Source organism: Pangasianodon hypophthalmus, chromosome 1 (genome assembly GCF_027358585.1).
Source record: "Pangasianodon hypophthalmus isolate fPanHyp1 chromosome 1, fPanHyp1.pri, whole genome shotgun sequence".
Taxonomy (NCBI): Eukaryota; Metazoa; Chordata; class Actinopteri; order Siluriformes; family Pangasiidae; genus Pangasianodon; species Pangasianodon hypophthalmus.
Genome location: NC_069710.1, coordinates 19,976,153 through 19,999,023, shown reverse-complemented (window position 1 = coordinate 19,999,023; position 22,871 = coordinate 19,976,153). Strand labels below are relative to the sequence as shown.

Below are 22,871 nucleotides of genomic sequence, written 5' to 3'. Positions count from 1 at the left end.
CAAGAACAGGAATCAGAGGCTACATTGGGCACACACAGTTAAAGATGGAAAATGGACAGTTAAAGATTAGAAAAATGTTGCCTGGTCTCCAGTCTACAGCTATACATTTTGCCCCTTTTTTTTTGTTTAAGGTGAACATTAAATGAAGCTCTTGACCTGTATCTGCATGATTTTATGCACTGCTGCCATGTGATTGGCTAATTGGATATACAGTGGTCAGTGAGTGTATATAATACTATATAATTGAAAAAACATATTTTGGGATACTGTATAGTTTTTTAGCAAGATATTTTTTAAAACTTAAATAGTAGTTTAAGGTATTTTTTTTTCCAGAATGATTGTCACCAACACAATTTTTTAAAAGTTAACATTTTTCAAGTTGCATTTATCTAGAGGTGTCAGTGAATTTTCCATATATCTTTTTTTTTTTTTTAAATAAAGAAGCTATTGTAAGATTATTGTAATAATAATAATAATAATAATTATTATTATTATTATTATTATTATTATATTTTTCGAAAATGTTAATCATGTGTACTGTTGACCATTGACACCAGTTTGGCTCCTATGTTTTGTTTCTCATCTTGTCGACTCAAGAAATAAAAGAAGTTTGGGTGACACGTGATTACATTCACTTTTAGCCGAAGTACTGATGGAGGTTTCCAGGTAAAGTTCTAATGGGGAGAGAAACACTAAGCCAAACTTTAAGAATGATCTGAACAGGTGTATTTTAACTCTGTTGTGCCCTTCATTCATCTGTTGGCAGCACACATGCTGGGTTTGTCAGGGTTCAGTGCATCTAAAAATAGTTGTCAGAGCCTGGGTATAGGACATGAAGTACATTCTCACAGTACTGAGTCTCACACGTTTGAGCTGTTAACATCTCCTCCATCTCTCGACTAAAATCTGAGACACATCCTTCCAAGTTCCCAACAGGTATGAGTCTTGTCTTGAGTCTTGAGTCACCTTGTCTAGATGCATTAACTTTGGTCATTATTCACTCTAAATTGTATGATTGTAGAAAGGCTACATTTGGTTTGTAGTGACCTGGAGTATAACTGTTATGAAAGAGTAATAACTTCCTGTGAAGTTCACATTTATTTTTAATCTAGCCCAGCTACAGATAGACTGCTCAAGGTATTACAAGCCACAAATTGAACTCTACCAGTATTCCAATACGTATAGCCATGGGTTTTTAGATTTGTCAATATGAATGTTGTGTCTCGTATTCCACAAGATAAAGTGTTGCGTAAAAAAAGTTGTCATCATTCATGCTGCTGGTTATGGGTTGTGTCATTCTTCCCTGGAATTTAGAATCTGCGCCTGTAGGCAGGTCTGGACTTAAGACACACACAAGCGCTAAACCGCCAGTCTCAGTGTGAAGAGCTTGGGTTGAAGCAGCACGTGTATCTGGATTCCTTCCCACTGTGTGTGTTCAGGCTTTAACAGTGATGTTGTTAGCTCACAGGGCTGCTTTCCCTCCTCCGTGTTTCTGCAGCACCATCCTTGCGGAAGAGAAGGCTCAGCAGGAAGAGCGCAGTCGGATGGAGATGAGGAGGCAGGTGAACGTGTCCTGGGATTCAGGAGGATCAGACGAGGCACCACCAAAAGTAAGTAGTCATTGTTTAAGTTCAACCTGAAGCAGACTGTGAAAGAGGATATGAGATTACTGCTTTTCTCCACAGTCAGCTAGAGCTGCATGTATATGTATAGTATTTATTTTATATATTACTTAGTGTTTTAGCTTTACTGGTAATTCTGTGTATATTCCAGATGTATGATGGTGGTTGGAACAGAATTCTCACTGGTTTGATAACAACTTATCATTTGTCACTCATGCAGTGTGGTTGGTACAATAGCCTTTGTGTGAAATGCAGTTGGATCATTCATTCATTTTCAATAACCGCTTTGTCCTAGTCAGGATCCAGTGTCTATCCCGGGAACACTGGGTGTGAGGCGGGATTACACGGTATTCAGTACTTTACTTATCTTTAATTCCATTACGCAATATTCAAACTATGACTGGATGTGTAAAAGTGAGTGCTTATTATTGAACACTTATTATAGAAGATGCTTACTTTGTTGCCATAAAAATGGCTAACATTTTTCTTGCATTTATGATAAAACTGGAAAATTCTATTGAATTATCCTTTATTTCTCTAAGGTAACTAAGATTTAGCAATATGTTCAGGATTTTTTTTACCCTTCTCAACTACATTATAGTTGCTCTCTTTTGCATATACCAAAATGGAAAGATTGCCCATAAGATTTTACAATTTTCCACACATGAACAAACATGTGTACTATTCCTGTTTTAGAGCAGTAAGGCATTTGGTGTTAAAATGATACCTGATAATAACTTGCTGTGTTCTGCACTTAGCTCCTATAAGGTATGATCTCATTATAATGTTTTACCTATATTCTTGCAATAGCCACAGCATTCTGACACAAGACCTGTATGTTTGAGTGTAATATGTATATAACTGTATGAACTAGTTGTATATAATCATAAATAGTGTACTAGTTTGGGAGAATATTTATTGTTTCATTAATATTTCATTAATATTTATTAATTTAGTTGAAGGTTTTATCCAAAGCAAGAATTGAGATAGAATGCAAGTATTTCAAATATATATCTTGCATATCCTATAGATAAAATGCATGATAATGTTAAGGATTGTGTCAGGTATATACATTTAAAAATGGAGCCCAGCACAAATTTTTGGTTAGTAAAATTCTTTGCTGTAAACTGTTTTGTGGGCCAGGAAAAATCATTTCAGTTTGTAAAGAGTTGTTAAATCCAATATTAGATCAATCTTAATAGAATTCTTTCCAGAAGGCTAGTAGAGTTGGACAGCTGGTGATTGATACCACTAACTGGTCAGCTACTGTGTGTGTCTGTGTGTGTGTGTGTGTGTGTGTGTGTGTGTGTGTGGGTTTAAGAGTGTCTCTCACATGCCCCCGTCCCCTCCCCCATTGACCTAATTCATGCCCGTGCAGTCATTTTGTCCGCTCCTCTACAGGTGTCCGTGTGTATCTGTCACCATCACACCAGCATGGCTGTGATAGAACTGTGCGGTTTCTGTTGCTGATGTGTGTATAAGCTGTGGCTCATCTGCATATGTGCTTTTGTCCTGCTTCTCTAAATATCCTCTCTTGTCATCTGTTTTGTGTGTGTCTGCTGTCTTTGTCTGGGCTGTGTTGTTCCTGTTTGTTGTGTGTGCGAATGTGTGTGCGTGTGTGTGTCTGTGTGTGTATGTAGCCTTCACGCAGACCCTCTCTGCAGCACAGTGTTAGCTTGGACTGTCTGTCTGCTGCTTCTGCATGTCAGCAGTCTTTCGGCTCCCAGCTCTCCCTCTGCTTCCTCCAACCCCCTGCTGTTTCTCCGCTGCTCCCACTCCCAATAGTGCTGAACTCCCAGAATCCCAGGCTGCCCCCACATGTGTCCAGGCTCAGCAGGAGGCCCTCCATACCACCCACAGTGGCCCTAACTGGGCAAACCCTGAACCAGCATGCTTACTGTCCCTCTCTACAGGCAGGTGTTATTGGGACAGCAGGAAAGCTTCATATTTCTTTGGAAACCATAAATCTAAAAATCTAAAATCTAGTGAATAAATTCATCCCAAGCTGAGGAGCTTTCTGCATGTTCAGTGCACTCAAACCTACAACATAACCCCGTTACTTGCCACCTGCATGTGCATGAACTCATTGTAATTCCGGTAAACTGTGTTCTTGTGTCATCCTGCAGATCTGTCCTTTACACACACAAGCATTTTCAAATGAGAGTGTTTTGCAGTAGGGGCCTGTTTTATGATGTCTGAGAACTCTGTCCCATCTTAAACTGACCGTTATATTTCACTCTTTGTTTTTGACTCTTTCTTTCCCCTGCTCATCCGGAGGGGTGGCTACGTGACTCTCTTTATGAGAGGCTGTACAAGGTAGATTTGCCTCTAAACAGCCCTCTCCATCCACAGCTCAATGTGGTGCAGCATCTCAACCAATCAGAAGAGGACTTGCTGCCTTCTCTGTCTAATCCCCTAATATCATCTAATATACATTGCATCCCTTCCCCAACTAAATAACAATTTGAAAGAAGAGCATTTTGGATGGTTGACTAACCGCTTGTGTTTTACGAGCTTATTTTGGTTTATCCCTTTCAACAGACTGGACTTTCCATCCACACAAAATCTTGCAGTTTTGTGTGTGCCTGGTCCCCTAACTACAGTATCTCATACAAATCAGTATGGTTGAGTATGCTTACAGTGATTGTGTGTGTGTGTGTGTGTGTGTGTGTGTGCGCATGTGTTTGCAGCCCAGCAGACCTGGTTATCCAAGTCCACGCTCAAGTGAAGGTTTCTACCCCAGTCCTCAACATATGGGCCAGCACAATCACTTTCAGGTACACACACTACATTGGTACCACAATCGTTAGACACGGAATTAAAAACCATGTTCTGCAAATGACGCACAGGCCACTAGTACACCGGTCAGGTGTTTTTATTTGTAATTTGTAAAACGTTTCACTGCTGTTTGGACTTTTCTAGATGGGAGGCTACCCAGGCCCTCATGCCATGCCCTCCCTGCCCAGTGGGTTGTATCCTCCACAGGCCTCAGGCATGGGACTCGACCTCCACGACGGCTGGAATCATCACAGAGCTGCTCAGGACCATGTCATATGGAACCCCAACATGGAGGTCAGAGGAAAAAGAATGTTATTCTTGATAATCAGCCACTACCAGTCCTAGGCAACGAGCAGTTTCGATGCAGTGAAGACAGTAAAACTTACGTACAGCTGTACAAAAGCACTTTCTCGAAGTGAAACATGACCTGCTCTTCCTCACTGCAGCCCTACATGATCCAAGTTAGCTAATGTAGCTAGTTAATGTACTTCATTTAAAATCAGATAACTAGATAATGTTATAAAGAATGAAACTAGTAGCCTAGGTGCCTGAATACAGTTTTGTGCTCTTTTCATCTTCACAGTGTAAACCTAGGAAACATAAACAGAGCTAAGTAAAATGTTCCTTGTTGCCCCTGATTGCTTAATACTAAGTAGGTTGCTCATGTACTCATTTTCACTATCAATGCATTTCTTGTGCCATACATAATTCTAATTCTATATAATTCTAATTCTATATAGAGATAAGATGTACTATTATTGATCCCTCCTAGGGGAAATTCAAGTGATAATAAATGAAGAATGAATGAATATATTAATATGTTATGTCATAAATAGTAATACAATTGTTTTAAAAGCATAGATTAGTAAATGAAAGCACTTTGCGTGTGTGTGTGTGTGTGTGTGTGTCAGGACGGTGGTGTGCTGAGGACCGGCTTGGGCCAGCCTCTCCCTCCTCACCTGATGGAGGAGCAGCTGATGTTGCAGCAGCAGCAGATGGAGGAGGACCAGCGTTGGCTAGAGCAAGAGGAGCGTTTAATGGTATTCAGCTCAGCTCACCTCGTCTCACTCGACTTGCTTTCCAACTGGTTGTCATGCCCTCTAACTCTTGTCTACCTTTCTACCTTTTAATTTCCTCTTACCTCCTATTTTCTTTCAGCCATTTCTTATTTGTTGAGACACTGAATGACTTACTCTCCATCTCCTTGCACCTTTCATCTCTTTTTAGCTATTTGTCTTTTGCACTCCTTTCTCTCATCTGCTCTCTTGTCCTCCATCCCAGCCCTCAGTAGGATTCCTAAATATGTGCAAGAGCTCCCTCTGTCAGCTAAACTGAAGTCTCATTGGTTGTCTTTTGTTGGACAAATGAATTTAGGGTCAGTGTTTAAAGTTGTAGTACACATATACTAGCCCAAATATCTGTTTGTTTCTCGAGAAAAGAAAGTAATTTGCTTTTACATGGGCAAAGCATAGTGTTTATTCTTTTCCAGTTCAGTCAAGTCCAATTGGAAAATAAAATAATATTTGCAAACCCTTGCTATCCATGATGAATGCACACATGTAGGTAGGATGTTAGCCTTTTATGTAATACTAACCTTTTTGGTTGGTTTCCTGGCTTTGGCCATACCTTTTTGTAGTCTCAGAGCCTCTTCACATTTCAGGCACAACTTTTAACACTGGTTAAAATACCACTGAAAGAAGCTGACAGTCATAGAGAGTCATGATTCTTGCAGACTTAGAGATTACACTGGCCAAGGATGTGTGTGAAAAAGAGAGTGAGCAGGACATGGAGCTCTGGCATGGTCGCAGAGTTATTTTTATGTGACTGTCATTATCTTCAGCCTGTTTCATAGAACGCCTCATTCTGTTTCCTGTGGCAAGCTAAAAGCAGCTCACAGCACTGAAATATGCTGCCAAATGTCTTCCAACAACACACTATACTTCAACAACTCTTCATGTTGGTATCGTTCATAAATATTTGGTTACAATTATATACTCATTATTCGATAATGTTACTGGTTCATTTTGGATGACCGTCTTCTCTATAGAGACAGTGTATATGGTACAGGTGCAGCTTTCAGGAATTCCTGAGTAATGAGGGGGTTGTGTTAGCACTGAGGCGTGAAGCAGCTAAACTCACCCTGACCCACCACTGATGAAAGTTAAATTGCTGAGGATAGGAGGGAATTTTCCCCAATCTTTTGGCTTCACTGTACTTCTCTGTAGCGCAAGGAAAATGGCTGGCACTTGTAAGGGGCACTGAGGCTAGAAGAATCAAGAAGAGAGAATGAGGAGTGAGGGAAGTGAGAAGGCAAGAAAGCAGTGTAGAAAGACCCAAAGGGGAAAGAACAATAACAAGGTTGAGACGTAGAGGTTGTAGCGAGGGAAAGGTAAGAGGGGGAGAGGAGGTGGAGGAGGAAGGAGAGAAGGGAAAGACTTGGCATAGCTAAGTTGAGGCTCGTTCAGTGGGAGTGACTCGATGTGGGTGCATGCATGCCTCACCGCAGGAGCTTCCTCTCAGCACATGCCTTTTCTCCGTGAATGGAGTCAAATGCTGCTCTGCTCTCAAGACTTAAAACAGAAAGGAATAAGAAGGAAGAGTCCGTAGGATGCAGGTCTTCAAGTCCTGCTTTGGGAAACTGGTATGGTGCTGGGCAGGGATGGGTTTCTAAATATACTGTACAGTGGATTTCTCAAGTGCTATAATAGGTTATATGTCATTGTATGTGACTATTAGCTTGTGTTTGCTCAGCTAATTCAAAATGGATTTTAAATATAGAAGATGTGCTGAAAGTTTACTGGAACTATTAAGAGTTTCCTTGGATATATAATATGTATATAATGTGTGAATGATGTGATTTATTTCAGTGTTGCAGTCTTTCTTGAGGTCACTCTTAACAAGACCATGAAAATACTAAAAAAGTCTGTAGTGTTATTTTCTGAAGCTGTGTACTTGATGTCTGTTGATGTGCTATTTTCTTCTCTTTCCCTGTCCCTGTTTTTCTGTCTCAGAAACCAGACTCAAGGAATTCCAGAGGCAGTATAGACCGAGAAGACAGCAGTCTCCAGGGACCAGTGAGTTTCTGTTTTTATGTTGGTTTCCCAGGATGTCTTAGTGCAGACAATGGGGAATTCCTCTTTTTTAATAATAAACTATTTGCTGTATAATAGTCACATGCGTATACACACATATTCAAGCTCAAGGCATCATTAGTATCTGTTTGTTGTCTAATAGTGACACTTTAAAAGAAAGCTTACGTTTTAGCCATAATGCCATCTTCTTAACAGTAATTCTTTTATATTCATTGCACTTATTGCAACACCTTAGCTATGAATGTTACTGCTAACGTCAATACAGGTAGTGTTCAAACTAGTCGGATCTTACTCATAGTATGTGTGTGCAGGCGTGTGTGTGTGTGTGTGTGTGTGTGTGTGTGTGTGTGTGTATCCTTGGACAAACTCCCTGTAGAATTGCCCTTGGCTTCATACTAAACAGAAAAATGAAACATCACATGGGGTGTTGTGTTTCTGTTCTCACTGTTCAAAAATGTTAATAATAATAATAATAATAACGCTTTGTTTCTAAGCAGCCAAAGGACAATACATATAAATGAAACTGAATTATAGTGTATTATAATGCCCAATCCTGGTTTAAGCATTATTGGTTCTTCTAAGACAGAATCTTCAGTCTTTCCTGTCGTTTCCTGTGATTAAGAAGATTCACACTGTTATGAATGATGTTATCTTACTGTAGTCTGGGCTACAAAGCTTTTTAGCATGGATTTTTCCTTAAAAGAAGAAAAAATGGTAGTATGAGCTTTCAGCTCCCATCCCACAATATAGACACAGTGATTCTGTCTTTAGGGTCATGATGATCTCAGAGACCAGTGTAAGGCCAATCAGATAATTTGTTGATAAATGGGATGTTGTTTGGATAAGGCCTGTGTTCTATAAGATCTTCATCACAACATGTTCTTCACAAACATGGGCATATGGGACATGTGGTAATTATGTGCTTCATAAGTGAGGCTGTTAACAGTTGACTCATTAGTCAGTAAGTGTGAAATGGAATGATATGATATAAATGAAGGTAAAAAGGCACCAACAGCACCAGAAAAGTGCTTTAGCCATACTTTTGGTCCAAGACTTGGCTTAAATCACTTGCTACTATTATAAATTAATATTATGACTTTAGATATAACATTTTGTATCTGTCAGATGCAGTGTTTCTCAAGCCAGTCCTCAGAACCCCTGTCCGATCCACATTTTTACTCTATCCACGTGTTGTGTGAGTTGGTATAGACCACAAATAAGGACTCTACATTGTTTAAATGAGAGATTCCCTACGATTATAGTTCTAAATACACTTGCCACCCTGTTTGACATGATGTTACAGTAAATATATATGTACCCTGACTGATGACTTTTTAGGTTCACATCAAACATCAGATTAGGGGAAACATTGTGATCTCAGTGATCTGGCTGGGTTGTTGGTGCCAGAAGGACTGGTTTGAGTATTTCAGAAACTGCTGATCTGCTGGGATTTTCACACAACAATCACTAGAGTTTACACAGAATGGTGCGAAAAACAAAAACATCACGTGACCGACAGTTCTGCAGGTGGAAAAGGCACAGTGGGCACATGTTTACTGAAACTGGACAGGTGAACTGCCAGCACTGTCCCGATTTTAAATTCCTGCTTGTTTATTAAGGCCACAGAAGTCTGGCTTGTTAGTGATATTCACAGTCCAAAAAAAAAAAAAGCTAGAGCAGGAGTAAAGACATGCATGTAGAGACCCCAAACTAATGACCTGTCTAGTTAAAGTTTGCAGTTTGGGTTTCATTATGCTTTTCAAATCCAGGCTGAAACACATCCTTTTAGTCTGTGTTTTAATATTTCTTATTTTGTCTTAGTTTGTCTTTGAATCTCCTTTAACTATGTTCACATCCTTATGTAGATCATTCTCTAGCACAGGCAGGTGTGTACGTGTGGTGTGCGTGTATGTGCGTGTGTGGTGTGTGTGTGTAGGCATGCCAGGCATCTTGGTAACTTCACACCCAAACCACAACACAGATGGCACTAGAGATGCTACAGTTCTTTATTTCTCTGACTGATGGTGTTTTTCTTTGTTTATTTGTGCAGACAGGAAACCAGCACATCTACCAGCCAGTGGGGAAAGCAGGTAAATCTCCAGCTCCATATGCCTCATCCCACCACCCTTGCACATACCACTGAAGCTCATTTCCACTGAGAGCTTCTAGAGAAAACATTGTTTGTGGTATTATTTTTTTCTCCGAGTGTAATTGTTTCCACTTGCTAGAAACTTTCAGTTACACAGTCCTAAAAGCACACACACTAGCATGTTCTTAAAGAAACATCCTACAAGGGCTATAAATATTGGCAGTGGCTTTGGTGCTTTGTGCTTAGTCTCTCTCACCGTTTGATGGCGTTTCTTTCAGATCATGCTGTTCCTCCTAAGAAGCCTCCTCGGCCTGGAGCCCCAGGTCATGCAGGCAGTGCGGCCTGCCTTAACACTGCAGACAGCTACAACGACGGAGTCAAGGTGCAGACACCCTCACCACACACACACACACACACACACACACACACACACACACACACACACACACACGGTCCAGCCAAAGCAGTCTGTTGCTCGGTGTCATGCAGAATAGTTGTTTTTGTTCAGGGAGTGACTGCTGTGTCTAGGCTTTATAAAAGCTTGTATGTTTGTTACACTTTGTTGCTGCTCAACACTGCAATTATGGCATGCACATAAAGTTATCCACTGCTTCTACTTTTAAAAACACATTCATTTACATACATTTAAAAACACTATTCATTGAAAAACACACACAGACACACACATTCATTCAACTTCAGTAACCGCTTTATCCTGGTCAGGGTTGCAGTGGATCAGGAGGTGGGAATAGGAAGTACGAGGGGTACTAAGCGTACCTATATTCATGTTTTTGGGAGGAACCAGAAGGTTCTTGCTCTTTATATCAGTAACTTTATAATGGATTATACTGTATTAGCATTATAATTAGCTATATTACCATAGCTTTCAACAAATAAAGGGGATTCTTTTGAAGATGTGTGTGTATATGTGTGTATGTGTGTGTGTATACATTGAGAGAAAGAGAGCAGCAATAGCATTATGGACAATGTGCAAAGAGTTAAACAAGCTTCATTTTCCCAGAAATTACCTAAATTCACTGACTGTTAAAGTGTTTGATATATTTAATAGCACCTCTCTTTTTCTTTCTCTCTTGCTGTATCTATCTCTCACATCAACGTATGAAGAAATGATGCATGTGTATGTATCACCTGTACATTAATCCCTCTGTGTTTCTCTCTCTCTCTCTCTCTCTCTCTCTCTGTCTGCCCCCTGCACTCGTTCTGTGCCTCACTGTTTTGCACCTCTAGCCCTGGAGGGTAAGAACACTGAGTGGAGTCTCTCTCTCTCTCTCTCTCTCTCTCTCTCTCTCCACATGTCTCTGTCAACTTTCAGGATATAAGCACACAATTATCATATATATTTTTAAAATCCATATTAACCCAAAATATCAAAGAAACCCCACTTTATCATTTCTAAAGTTGACAGAGGGATCATGTTATTGTAGTGTGAGTATTACGGTGATAGTGGGTTAATACTCTGGTTGGTCTGAATGTTTCAGTTGCTTCTTATAACTTATTAATGATCATGGTGGAGTTTTATAGGCGTCATGTAATTAATCAAGCAATTGTAGTCCTTCATGATCATGTTTCAAACCTGCCTGATGTGTAACTGGTGCAAAACTCCAACTTGTTTAGGAACACGCCAGAGATTTACGAGCTTGTTTGAGCAGGAAGCGAGATCTGGGCTGGTATTAATAAAACATCTCACACACACAGTTTGACACTTCACCAGGTGTTTGACAAGGGAGTGCTCTTTTGTATTAATAGGGATAAAAACTTATTTTTTCGGGTGTAATTGTAATCATTCTTAACATGATTTACCTCATGTTAAGAATGAGATTTTATTGCGTTCACAATACCAGCCCAGATGTCATTTCCTCGCACTCAATCCTTATAGGATTTTAAGGTTATTTAAGCCGGATTTACACTGTATGAATTTCAAAAATAGCACATTGGAAAAGATTCTTTGGTCCTGAATTGAGATCATATTACGGGTGCTCACCAATGGCCGATTTAGTAGTACCATTGTGACCAAAGCAGCAGATGACAAAGTTCTTGAAAATTTTGATTAAAATTTCAGAGTGTGAGCATTTCCACAACACTCAGTGAAAACGTTTTAATATGAGGATGACATAGGATTACCTGAAACTCTTGTAACAGCTACAGATACGGTATCAGTAATGGTGAAATGTAAACTAAACATTTCTGGACTGAAAAATATCCTTATTACTTCAATCTCACTTTGAAAAATGTTTCTGTTAATGCAACCCTGTTTTCTGCATGTGAAAGGATCTCTCTGATTGATGATGTAACCAGAGCAGACACAATATGGCTTTCGTTCTGATTTGACTCACACTTTTGATTTCTTTAAACACAGATCTATCATTAGAGGATCTTTTTTGTACCGTTGGATTTAGAGAACGTTATCACACTGTTGTAGAATTCAACCCAAATTTTATTGAGATCATCTCATACAGTGTGTCAAGTAAAAATCTTAAGACAGCTAGAATAGCACAGCGTAAACCCGGCTTTACTCATTATTTCACATTTAGATCTCATACAGTGCTAATCTTAATGTCAGTGGTAATTAAACATCTAACTCTACTAAAGTAGTGATCTGCAGAATACTGCCACCTGTCATTGAAAATCTGAAATTACAGTGTATGACTTGTGTTTAAACTATTTACAGATAACACTGAATCAAATGATTGCACTAGGTAATAATACTGTTTTGGCTATATTTGCCTGTTGTGTCCTATAATAGATATCCTTTCTCTTCATTCAGATCCAGCCTCAAGAGATCAGCTCTCCCCCTACCGCTAATCTGGACCGTTCAAACGATAAAGTCTATGAGAATGTGACGGCGCTGGTGAAGGCTGTGATCGAGATGTCGAGTAAAATTCAGCCTGCTCCTCCAGAGGAATATGTGCCAATGGTGAAGGTATGATGTGTGTGAAGTAGCATTGCAATTTAAAAAAATAATAATAATAACATCTATATTTACAGCAAAGACTTTGCTCTTCAAAATCACTTCAGTTGTTTTAATTGTTGCAGGCATTATGTCTCTTAATGATTGCCAGGGTCTTAATTTTTCTACTAGTACAGAGAATTAAAAAGTCATGATGTGAAAGAAGTGTCTTCCTTCTTTCAGAGAGTTGTCCTTTTTCTTGGGAATGCGTGAACGGAAGTGTTGAAATGTCAGGGGAATTTGAAAAACATAAGCAAAATATATTTTTGTACGTAATTGTCTTGTTCACGTCACATTTCATGACCTTTCATGATGATCTTGCTGAACTGTTTTTCAGGATGTGGGTTTAGCCTTGAGGAATCTACTGGCCACAGTGGATGAGACGATTCCCTTGCTGCCGGCTCACACACACCGAGAGGTACAACACATCCATTTCTAGTCTGCTTACACAGACACAATATGGCTTTCATTCTGATTTTACTCACACTTTCAATTTCTTAACCACCACACAGAATGTAGTTGTCTCTGCTCTACAATGTATGCAAATATTGATTATCATAGCACAGATTATAATCCAGGACAAACAGTATTATCTGAGTAAATGCCGGTTTTATGCCTTTAGGTCGAGATGGCTCAGAAGCTGCTGAACTCTGACCTGGCTGAGCTGATCAATAAGATGAAGCTCGCGCAACAGTATGTGATGACGAGCCTGCAGCAGGACTACAAGAAGCAGATGCTAACGGCTGCCCACGCGCTCGCTGTTGATGCCAAGAACCTGCTAGATGTGATCGACCAGGCCAGGATGAAGATGTTGGGGCAGGCAAGGCCACACTAGAGACATTTGAGCCTGACTACTCACCAGCACAGAACTACTAAACTAGCACACAGACAGGATGCTCATAACACTCCACGTTCCCACTCCAGCCTGCTTGCCGGGGGCACAGCAGGGTTTTTTTTTAAAAGGAGTGGCAGAATCAGGAGCTTTCATAGTGGGATCTGCATTGGGACTGCTGTATTATACTAACATACTAGGAGAAGATCTGGATTAACGATGAGCCACTGGAACGGAAACGCCGTGTCATTGTATAGGTCTCTGGAGAACAGAAGACGTCCTCACACTGTATTTACCAGTTCTGTATCTCATTGGCGAGCCTCTGCTCCACAACTACACTTAACAAAATGGAGAACCAGCTCGACAAGGCCTCTATGAACATGCACCAGTGTTTGATAAACTGTAAAGCTCTAATCCAGTGTGTTTTGTCTGGATGTGGAGCAAAGGCCTTATTTGCCTCTCCACAACACTGAAGGAGAGGATTGTATATTTTGGCCATGTGCCATCTAGGATTAAATAAAGCTATGTCTGAAACAGAAGTAACAATAGAGTGAATGCCTCTGCTTAATTTTATGGGTATATAATGTCTTTGCTGAAACTTTTTTTCCCCCTGTCAGTGAGAGTGACTCAGACACCTTGAGCACGTTCACTAATGGTAAAAAAAATTCTCACAACTGTTCATGTACCACAAAACACTCCTGTTTTTTCCCCCCTAGATCTCCTTTTATAATTTGCCATATAATTCACCCAGAGTTTAGAAATGTTTGTTTTACAAGCTGATCTCTACATCTGAATAACTGGCAAAATTCCTGTTCAACTAAAGTGCCGATACTCACACAGAGCAAGCTTAACTTACTCATGACGTTAGCATACACTGATACAACCTAACAGCAGGTGTTTAGGTATTTTTACAGATTAGGTTCCTATTCCATAATACTGCCTGTCATTTCTTTCTCTGTAGTTGCATCACTAATGTAGAGAAGTCGATCAAGGATATAACATTTTTATAGGATTTACAGGTATCTATACAAATTTTGCATATGTTAAGCAAAAGAAGAGGACAGTATCCTGAAAGAGGATTCTGTTTTTTTTAAAGGCAGTGTTTGACATCTAGCAGAGTTAGAACATTCATTCCTTCATTCATCCATCCTCACTAAGCACTGTATCCTGGTCTGGAACTTGGTGGGTCCAGAGCCAAAACCCTGGAAACACTACAAGGCAGGAATACACCCATACACACATAGGAACTTTGTACTGGCATGTTTGGGGAAGAAACCCAGAGGAAACCCTCGAGGACACAGTAGTAGCAGTAATGCTAAGTGCTGTGCCTCTGTGCCACACTGACTTTGAATAAACAGCACTTTAAAAAAATGTATATATCTTAATACATACTATTTAACTGTTCATGTTGCTCATGATATTAGAGGAGCATCTGTGAATCCTAACCCACTAGATCTGTGGCTATAAATTAAATTTATTAAGTTAATTAAGTTTTTCTTCATTTTGTCCTAACACAGGGGTGCTGAGTCTTATGCGGAAAGGGCCGGTGTGGGTGCAGGTTTTCATTCCAACCAAGCAGAATTAAAAGCCCAGATCAGCTGATGAAAGTGGAATCAGGAGTGGCTCCTGCTTGGCTGGAATGAAAAGCTGACCCACACTGGTGCTTTGTGGAGAAAACTGGACCCCCCTGTCCTAAGGGTATGCAAACTTTTGCATTTACAACAAACAACCCCTGCTTGTGTTACACTAGAGGGCGGCATTTAGCACCTTTTCACATTTAAGGAGTCGACAAAAACAAAACAAAAATAAAATAAGTATAAATACTTATAATATAATTCACTCATTTTAATTAGAGAAGAGGAACAGTAGTTAATAAGGTTACAAGACAGTGTGCTTGTTGGTTGGTTACGGTTTGTGCCGTTCGTAAGAACCGGATTGTAATTGATTTCATTCCTGCTTTATCAGAGCTCGTAAGGGGTTTTGAGCGTCATAAAAACACGCTCTGTACCGCACTTTGTAAAGCTGTTGAGAGATGAGAAGTGCTCGGTGCTCGGTGACGCTGAAGGCGCGGCAGTGAGGGACTTTTACTGTGAAGTGCTGTGGGCAGTGCGCATGGCTGGGGCTCATGGCGCGGTGCCCGCTGTTTCTCTCCGGCGCTGTGCGGAGCGGCTGCACTCAAATCAGGTCATCAGCAGCGGATCAGCACGAGCCACCGGCGCGCGCGCGCACTCACACATCCACGCTCACATACATAAACACTCGCATCTCTTTCCGCACGCGCACCGATGCGCTGAGTCTGGATAAAGAGGTAAGTGAGCGTCGCTGGTCTGTGTGTGTGTGTGTGTGTGTGTGTTTGTTATTATTTCAGAGCGCAGCAGAGCTGCACTTCAGTGTCAGTTGGTCCGGAGGCGCCGCTACCGCACAGCGGTGTGTGTGAGCGCGAGCCTGGAAAGTTGGAGCGTCTGCGTCTCTAACCGTTAGACAGCCGGAATGCTAAGCGCTATCAGTGTTCAGCCTGGAGTCTAGACACCGTCCAGCAGCTCTCTGTCTGTCTCTCTCTGTCTCTGTCTCTCTCTGTCTCTGTCTCTCTCTCTCTCTGTCTGTCAGGACGTGTAGCTAGCTTTAGCAAGCCGTGTTGAGTTCATTTCCATCAGCTTGGCAAGCCACTTGTAAATGTTAGCTAGCTATCCTGCATTAATCCCTGTCAGAGGAATGCTGACTAGCCAGCTAATCCTAAAGTTCTAATAATCTCTGACATCTTTAGCAAGTCTGGCACAGCTAGCGCAGATTTAATCCAGTTGTCACAGTTATCCAGCTAGTTAGTCACATTATCATTTTTTAAAATTATTTTTATGGACGTGCCAGTGTTTAATGTGTTACAAAACCCAAAATGTCGCTATAATGAAGTAAGTTCCAGTGCTGGACTGAGCTAGCTAAGTGGCTAAGCTTTACTAGCTTGCTCCATGTCTTATTTTATTATGCAGGCGGCATGAAACTTGCCAAGGAAACAGAGCTCTTAGTGATAATTACTAGTTTGGTGTGTTACTTGGCAGGATTTGATGGTTGCTTGAGCTTGAACTTGAAGAAAAAAAAGGTGTAGTCAGCCCTGCAGAATGCACTGCTGGATGAATGAACATGGAGCTGTGAGGCTGAGTGGTTAGGAGCAGGGTGAAGTCTAGCTCACTAGCTGCTAGAAGCACTTATTAGTGTGGCTTATATCAGAGACGACTGCTTCCCGTTCCAGCCACACCGCCTGAGGTGTGTGTGTGTGTGTGTGTGTGTGTGTGTGTGTGTTTCCCGACACTGGTTTGTGTTTTTCCTGCTCCAGCACACTTGAACAAACTCATCAGCTAATTCCTAATCCCTCAGAGAGTTCAGGCGGCGCTTAAACATGCATTGCAGGGGCAGTGGAGGAGCAGGAAACACTGCCTGAGGCCAGAGCACTGACTGAGCAGCTCAATAAGGTGTGTTAATGCCATGAAGATGTGAACCTGCAGTGCAGTGCTTCGACCAGACACACACACACACACACACAGTGTAGACAAATGCACCTTTACTCACACAACACACAAACCTCATAGCTAATAAAGCACTAGGTGTATTTTCACTTCACATGTCTGCAACATGGATATTTTAGTCTGTCAAACTCTAAAGTGGTGGGAGGCTTGGTGCTATGCTAAAAAAAAAAAAATAGTTTGTTAAAGTCTGCTAATCCCGTCTCTTGAATGTATGAATTGTGTTAGCTGCTCGTCACAGGTTAACAGATTTTATATATATATATATATATATATATATATGTATATATATGTATATGTATATATATGTATGTATATATATATATATATATATATATATATATATATATATATATATATATATATATATATATATTTTTATGTTGAATTGCCAGCTGAAAGTGCTGTTGATTTTGAGAACACAGCCCTTCTGTCTGACTCTTGGGTCATGCTGCTACATAACGTCTGAAGCCTTCAACTGTCCTCTCATTACTGCATTTAGTCTGTCTTTCTGACTGCACTGCATATCTGAGGCTCGGTGTGAGTCTAGTGGTGTGTGTGTGTGTGTGTGTGTGTGTGTGTGTGTGTGTGTGTGTGTGTGTGTGTGTGTGTAGAGTGGTGTGGACGTCTGCCAGCTCGCTCTCTCCAAACTTGGACTGAGTGCATTGCCTGGGGCTGTCGTGACCAGAGTTCTCCATGGCTGCAGACACACTCGCTGTGCCCTTTCCTGTGCACTGCAGGCACTGGCCTACTTGTGCTGCACAGACATGGACATGTCGGCTACTGCCAGACAGAACGGAACAGTGCTCTCCTTTTACAAGCTGCCGCTTTGGCCTGAGGTGCATGTACTACACCACCTGCTGTCTGCTTATATCAGCTCTGAAGTTTACCTACAGTCTGAATAGTTTGAATGGTTTGGATGCTTTGTTTAATTTGCATGTCGAGACAGCTTGTTGGAGGAGTCGTTATGAAATAACACCTAAAGGAAGCCTTCGGAGAGGATTTTGAAATACAGTTTATTCAGGCTGCACATTTCTGAAGGGAAAGAGTCTGTGTTCGTGTTGTATGTCTTTTCGGCTTTGCAGAAAATTGTACTGAAGGAAACAAGAGCTTAGTATTGCACTGTGCTCTACATCGGGAAAGGAGTTGCTGCATTTTCATAATTTGGCATAATTGTTTGATTGCTGATGTTTGTTTAGGTGTCTTGCTGCCCAGCATTTGGTTTCACCAGTAGAACAGAAGCTCTGTAGTAACCTAGTTTGAATGTAATAGCCGCTGTGTTTTTTTTAGCAGGCCGTAAACACAAAAACAGTTGCACCTGGAGGTATAGCCTTAACTTAAATATCACACCCTCTAATGATGGTGTCCTGCCTTAAACAACATTAACTACTCAAAAACTCTGTGCAAAGTGAAAAGAGTAAAAACGAATGTGTTTTGTTTCATTTTTATTTTGTGAGGAGTGTAACGATTTCTTTATTTTTATGGTCTGTGATCACTCGACACAGCCACCTTCGTGTCACTGTAACGGCAGAAAGCATGTAGCACTTTTTCTTCTTCCTGATATCACACTTATCACCTGATACCGATACTCATGATATTTTTTTTCTTTAAAACTGCTAAGCTTTTAAAATTTTTATTTTTATAATGGAAGCACTTCGCTTAAAAAGAAATACGCAGATAAAAAAAACATGACTTAAAACTACAGCTTTGTGTATTCAGTTAAAATCTTTCACACAAAAATCGCATGACAGTGTAATAAAGTATTAATACAATCAAATCAATCCTAACAAAGTACAGTCGTGTCTCTGTCTATGTAAACATTTCCAGGGTCAAAAAAAAAAAAAAAACTTTTCAATTCCAATCTTTTGTTTGTTACAGGATCGGTTCGAATTTGTTTCTTTTTTTCCCCTCCGATATCAAATCCACCATTTTTTGCTGGTATCAGCCCAACAGCGATCCTGGGTATCGGATCACGTAACGTAAGCGATCGACTACAAGTAGGTTATTTTTATATCAGGCAGTGTAATAAACACTTACATAATAGTGTAAAATGTCGTGGGTCAAACTGAGAGGCAATGTATGTCACAAAATAGTTAAAACACTGTAAATGTAACATTACACTTTATTCTGTTATTCAGCGTATTGAAGTGCAGATTACGTTTCTGGTCACTTTATCTGGCAAGTGGGTTTTTATTGTTATTCCTCTATGTACTGTAGGTCATATACTTTGGAACAAAATATTGTTTTTCCAGGACAATGGTGCAACACAGAACAGTAGTATAGTACACAAGACTGCATAAAGTGCAAATGCACAACAGTGGGAGACAGTAAGTACACAGAACAGTAAATACACTTTCAGTGCTATGATTCAAGTCATAACTTTATTGTAAAGAACAGTTTATTTGGATTTTGTTCAAATGACTAACTCGAGACAGAGACTTTGTTCGAAGTGAATGTTACACTGAGGAAAAACATGTTAACTGCCTCCCTGTGTATCGATCATGGACGTAGTGTTTCCTGTTTGTGTTGGATTGTGTTTCTGATTTGCTGATGATGGTGGAATATGCCACATTGTACGACAAAGTTTTAATCTACAATCACTTTACGCATTACAAGTTATGACATAGTGCTAGTTTTAAACTCTTAATGTACGGTTTAGGGCCAGCTTTACGCTCTGACTTGCTTTGAACTGGTGCCGCTGGCTGCAGAGCTTGTAACTGTACTCGACAGAAGCTTTCACTGATAGGGGGAAAAAAACCACATGATGAACTGTAATTCCAGCCTTCTCTATGTATATAGCAACAACGAAAACAAACCTATACAACAGCAGGAAAGTAGTAATACCTGTGAACTTTAACGCTTGTCCTGCAGTATCTTGTGTGAACGCTTCTTGTAGCCACTGCCTCTTAAAGTGTTGTGGGAATTCAGGCACATTGTCTCCCGAGCTGCTCTGTGGGGTTAAAGGTGAAGAGCGCGCCACCAGATCTTGAATGCTCATCTGTCTGCTGAAAGCTTGCTGCATTTAGGACACAATGGTGTGAATGCTTAAGTAGTCCAGAGTGACTGGCAATGCTGGCGCACGTCCTTTCCATTTTGCAGCGTTCCAGCGGCACTGGGACTTGCTTCACATGACGTTTGAGGCACTATGGAATGCACAGGAAGCTGAATAAGTGTGGCCTTTTTTTTCCCTGCAGTGACCTAAGCTTGGAAATCAGGGCTTTTTAAAGGTGACCTGATTAGGTCTTGTTCCACCTGGACTTCATTAGGTAAAAGTGCACGACGACTTTCTGTATGACTGGCAAGTTGCAGTGCCTCGCTGCACAAGCTGTGAAAACACAATGATGACTTTAGAAACGGACACAACATGGAACTGCTGCTTATTACATAAGATACTTAATTACATAAGATATTTATTCATCACTGTGGAATATGTGATGGAGTACATTGCATTTTGTTTTCTCTGTTGAGATTCTGCTTGTTGCAGTGTTGCCAGTTTAATTTTGTCGCTAGATTTGGCGGCATTTTCGACCAAATATAGTGACTTTATTTTGAAAAATATTTTTTGAGCAGAAGTTAGTGACTGTCGTGCACCCAATACAGTGCTCCATCTCGCATCACAGCTGCTGGTTATATGAGCTGAGAGAGCAGGTCTGGTTGACTCTCCACCAGTGTAAGTTAAAAGTAAAGATTGACTGAGTTGCACTTGCACAAGCTTGTGTTCCCGATCGCTCATTGCGGTTGTTCCCGACGCCCGATCGCTCATTGCGGTTGTTCCCGACGCCCGATCGCTCATTGCGGTTGTTCCCGACGCCCGATCGCTCATTGCGGTTGTTCCCGACGCCCGATCGCTCATTGCGGTTGTTCCCGACGCCCGATCGCTCATTGCGGTTGTTCCCGACGCCCGATCGCTCATTGCCGTTGTTCCCGACGCCCGATCGCTCATTGCCGTTGTTCCCGACGCCCGATCGCTCATTGCCGCTGTTCCCGACGCCCGATCGCTCATTGCCGCTGTTCCCGACGTCCGATCGCTCATTACGGTTGTTCCCGACGCCCGAGTGTAGATCATTGTTGTTCCTAACGCCCGATCGCTCATTGCCGTTGTTCCCGACGCCCAAGCATAGATCATTGTTGTTCCCAACGCCCGATCGCTCATTGCCGTTGTTCCCGACGCCCAAGTGCAGATCATTGTTGTTCCCAACGCCCAAGCACCGATAACCATTTTTTGCAACACCTGCTGATCAGCATTGTTTTCCCCACCCATGCACTTCTTTGTTATTCTTTGTTTTAAACTCTCATCTTGTCTATATTTACTTTGAGTTATTCAGGCTGTAACTATTTTTCTTAGTGTCAATTACCCAATTATTTATTTTTTTACCACTGCTTCATTTTGTCTGCATTTTCGATAGAAGCTGTAGTAATTTATATTAAATACACAAATGGTTAGTTTGTGGTGCCATGACGAAAGACAAATCTTTTTAGTTAAAGTCTATTACTTTCCATTAAAGTAAAACTCTATTTCATTCTTCTTTTAACATGTTTTTATATGCAAATTATCATGACAATTCATTGAATAAATTTTTCTTGAGCAGGTGGCTGTAAAGAAAGACTTCCCCAGACAGAGGAGTAAGTGTTTGTTGCCGTGAGGAGATCATAATGTGCCGCCAGGTTAAGGTGCCTTTTTGTGGCAGCTGAGTGATATGAGCATGGCTTTGAGCCAAGTGTAACAGTGTACTGTGATGGCACGTGGAGCGTGGTGTCAGAAATATGATCGATCTGCTGGGGTTTGAACAGGCTTGCAAAGGTTAGCTGCACATCACCGTCACTGTCTCCATAAAACACACGCCATAAAAGACTTCACGGCTGAATGATTCACTGTCGCGTGTTTAACTTCTGATTCAAATTCTCTTTGCATGCTCACACACGCTACCTGTCTGTCCACAGCTGTTGGTTATTTAGTCTGCGGTGGCGGATGACTGAATAGATAAGCATGATTGGGTTTATGGTTCAGCTACGTTGTATAACTTCCTAGAAATTTTACAAAAGGGTAGCTTTTTTTTGGGCGGGGGGGGGCGATGATTATATTGAGCCTTATGTTGACGGCTTGATATTTGAGACACAGCCCATAGTGCAGATTAGCTTCCAGTCGCTGCATTTGGCATAAGCGGGCGCTCTGCTGAGATGGCTGCCCACTCCCGACCGGAACACTCGCTGCTAATAGGGAGGAGCTTCCTGTCTCACAGAGATCCGTCTGTCCGTCTGACATCATATGCCAAGCCGCCTGTCTCGTTGCCTGGAATGTCATCACACCTTGGGTGCAGAAAATGTCAGGGGGATCCTGTGAGAAGCCTCCTAGTACTACTCGCCTCTTTATTACTGAACTTGGACCCACACCCACATGCTGACTTTGCTGATTTTTTTAATTTGGTTGGAATCAGGGTAATGAAACCTCACACTCTTCCAAAGAATAAAAACAAAGCTGAAGTTGAGAATATGCAAATTCACAACATTGATATTAAGTTCATATCAGCACCTCTGTGAGGCTGGTGGCAAAATTCAGGGTGTGTGTGTTGGTGCATTAACAGTTGCGTCTAAGTTGATAATTAAATTTGAGGCTGATGTACCAGTGTGAAACACAAGATCTTAAGCTTCTAGGCCTTCTCCTATCTACTGATCGTCATAGCGACTGAGAGAGGCAGTCCATATGGCAGAGTAGGGATAAGGCCCCTATTCCTGCTCCTTCATACACTGACAGATGGAGACTCACTGGGCCCTGAACAGGGTTCTAATCCTAATCCTGGCAGTGTTGGAACCGAGGCACCCTTGGACTGTACGCTTGCTCTGAACTGTACAGGATTACAGCATCATATGTTTGTTCATTAATGAACATCCTGTCCGAGGTATTAGTTATGTATGTACAGATGGGCCTGGGTCCACCACTGCAAATCTTCAGCTATGTTATCATTTCTGTAGTAACA

At 41.1% G+C, this 22,871-nt stretch overlaps 2 protein-coding genes across 14 annotated transcripts in view; both read left to right on the top strand.

Annotated features, from left to right (window-relative positions):
- Positions 1-13,927, top strand: part of ptk2ab (protein tyrosine kinase 2ab) — a 67,244-nt gene extending 53,317 nt beyond the window's left edge. For 7 of the 13 annotated variants that reach the window (XM_053232382.1, XM_034303506.2, XM_053232369.1 and 4 more), the window contains 11 exons: positions 1,499-1,610; positions 3,263-3,535; positions 4,313-4,399; positions 4,545-4,694; positions 5,312-5,440; positions 7,412-7,474; positions 9,543-9,582; positions 9,860-9,963; positions 12,367-12,522; positions 12,887-12,967; positions 13,172-13,927. In XM_053232382.1, coding sequence (XP_053088357.1) covers positions 1,499-1,610; positions 3,263-3,535; positions 4,313-4,399; positions 4,545-4,694; positions 5,312-5,440; positions 7,412-7,474; positions 9,543-9,582; positions 9,860-9,963; positions 12,367-12,522; positions 12,887-12,967; positions 13,172-13,384 — 1,408 coding nt within the window. In that variant the 3' untranslated portion in view covers positions 13,385-13,927. The other 6 variants (XM_026926243.3, XM_053232388.1, XM_026926241.3 and 3 more) reach the window with 3 other exon arrangements.
- A 141-nt stretch (positions 13,928-14,068) lies between these two features.
- ldlrad4b (low density lipoprotein receptor class A domain containing 4b) overlaps positions 14,069-22,871 on the top strand; it is a 76,807-nt gene continuing 68,004 nt past the window's right edge. Inside the window, exon 1 of the mRNA XM_026926555.3 lies at positions 14,069-15,689. The gene's annotated coding sequence lies outside the window, so the exon portion shown is untranslated. The remainder of the gene's footprint in view (positions 15,690-22,871) is intronic.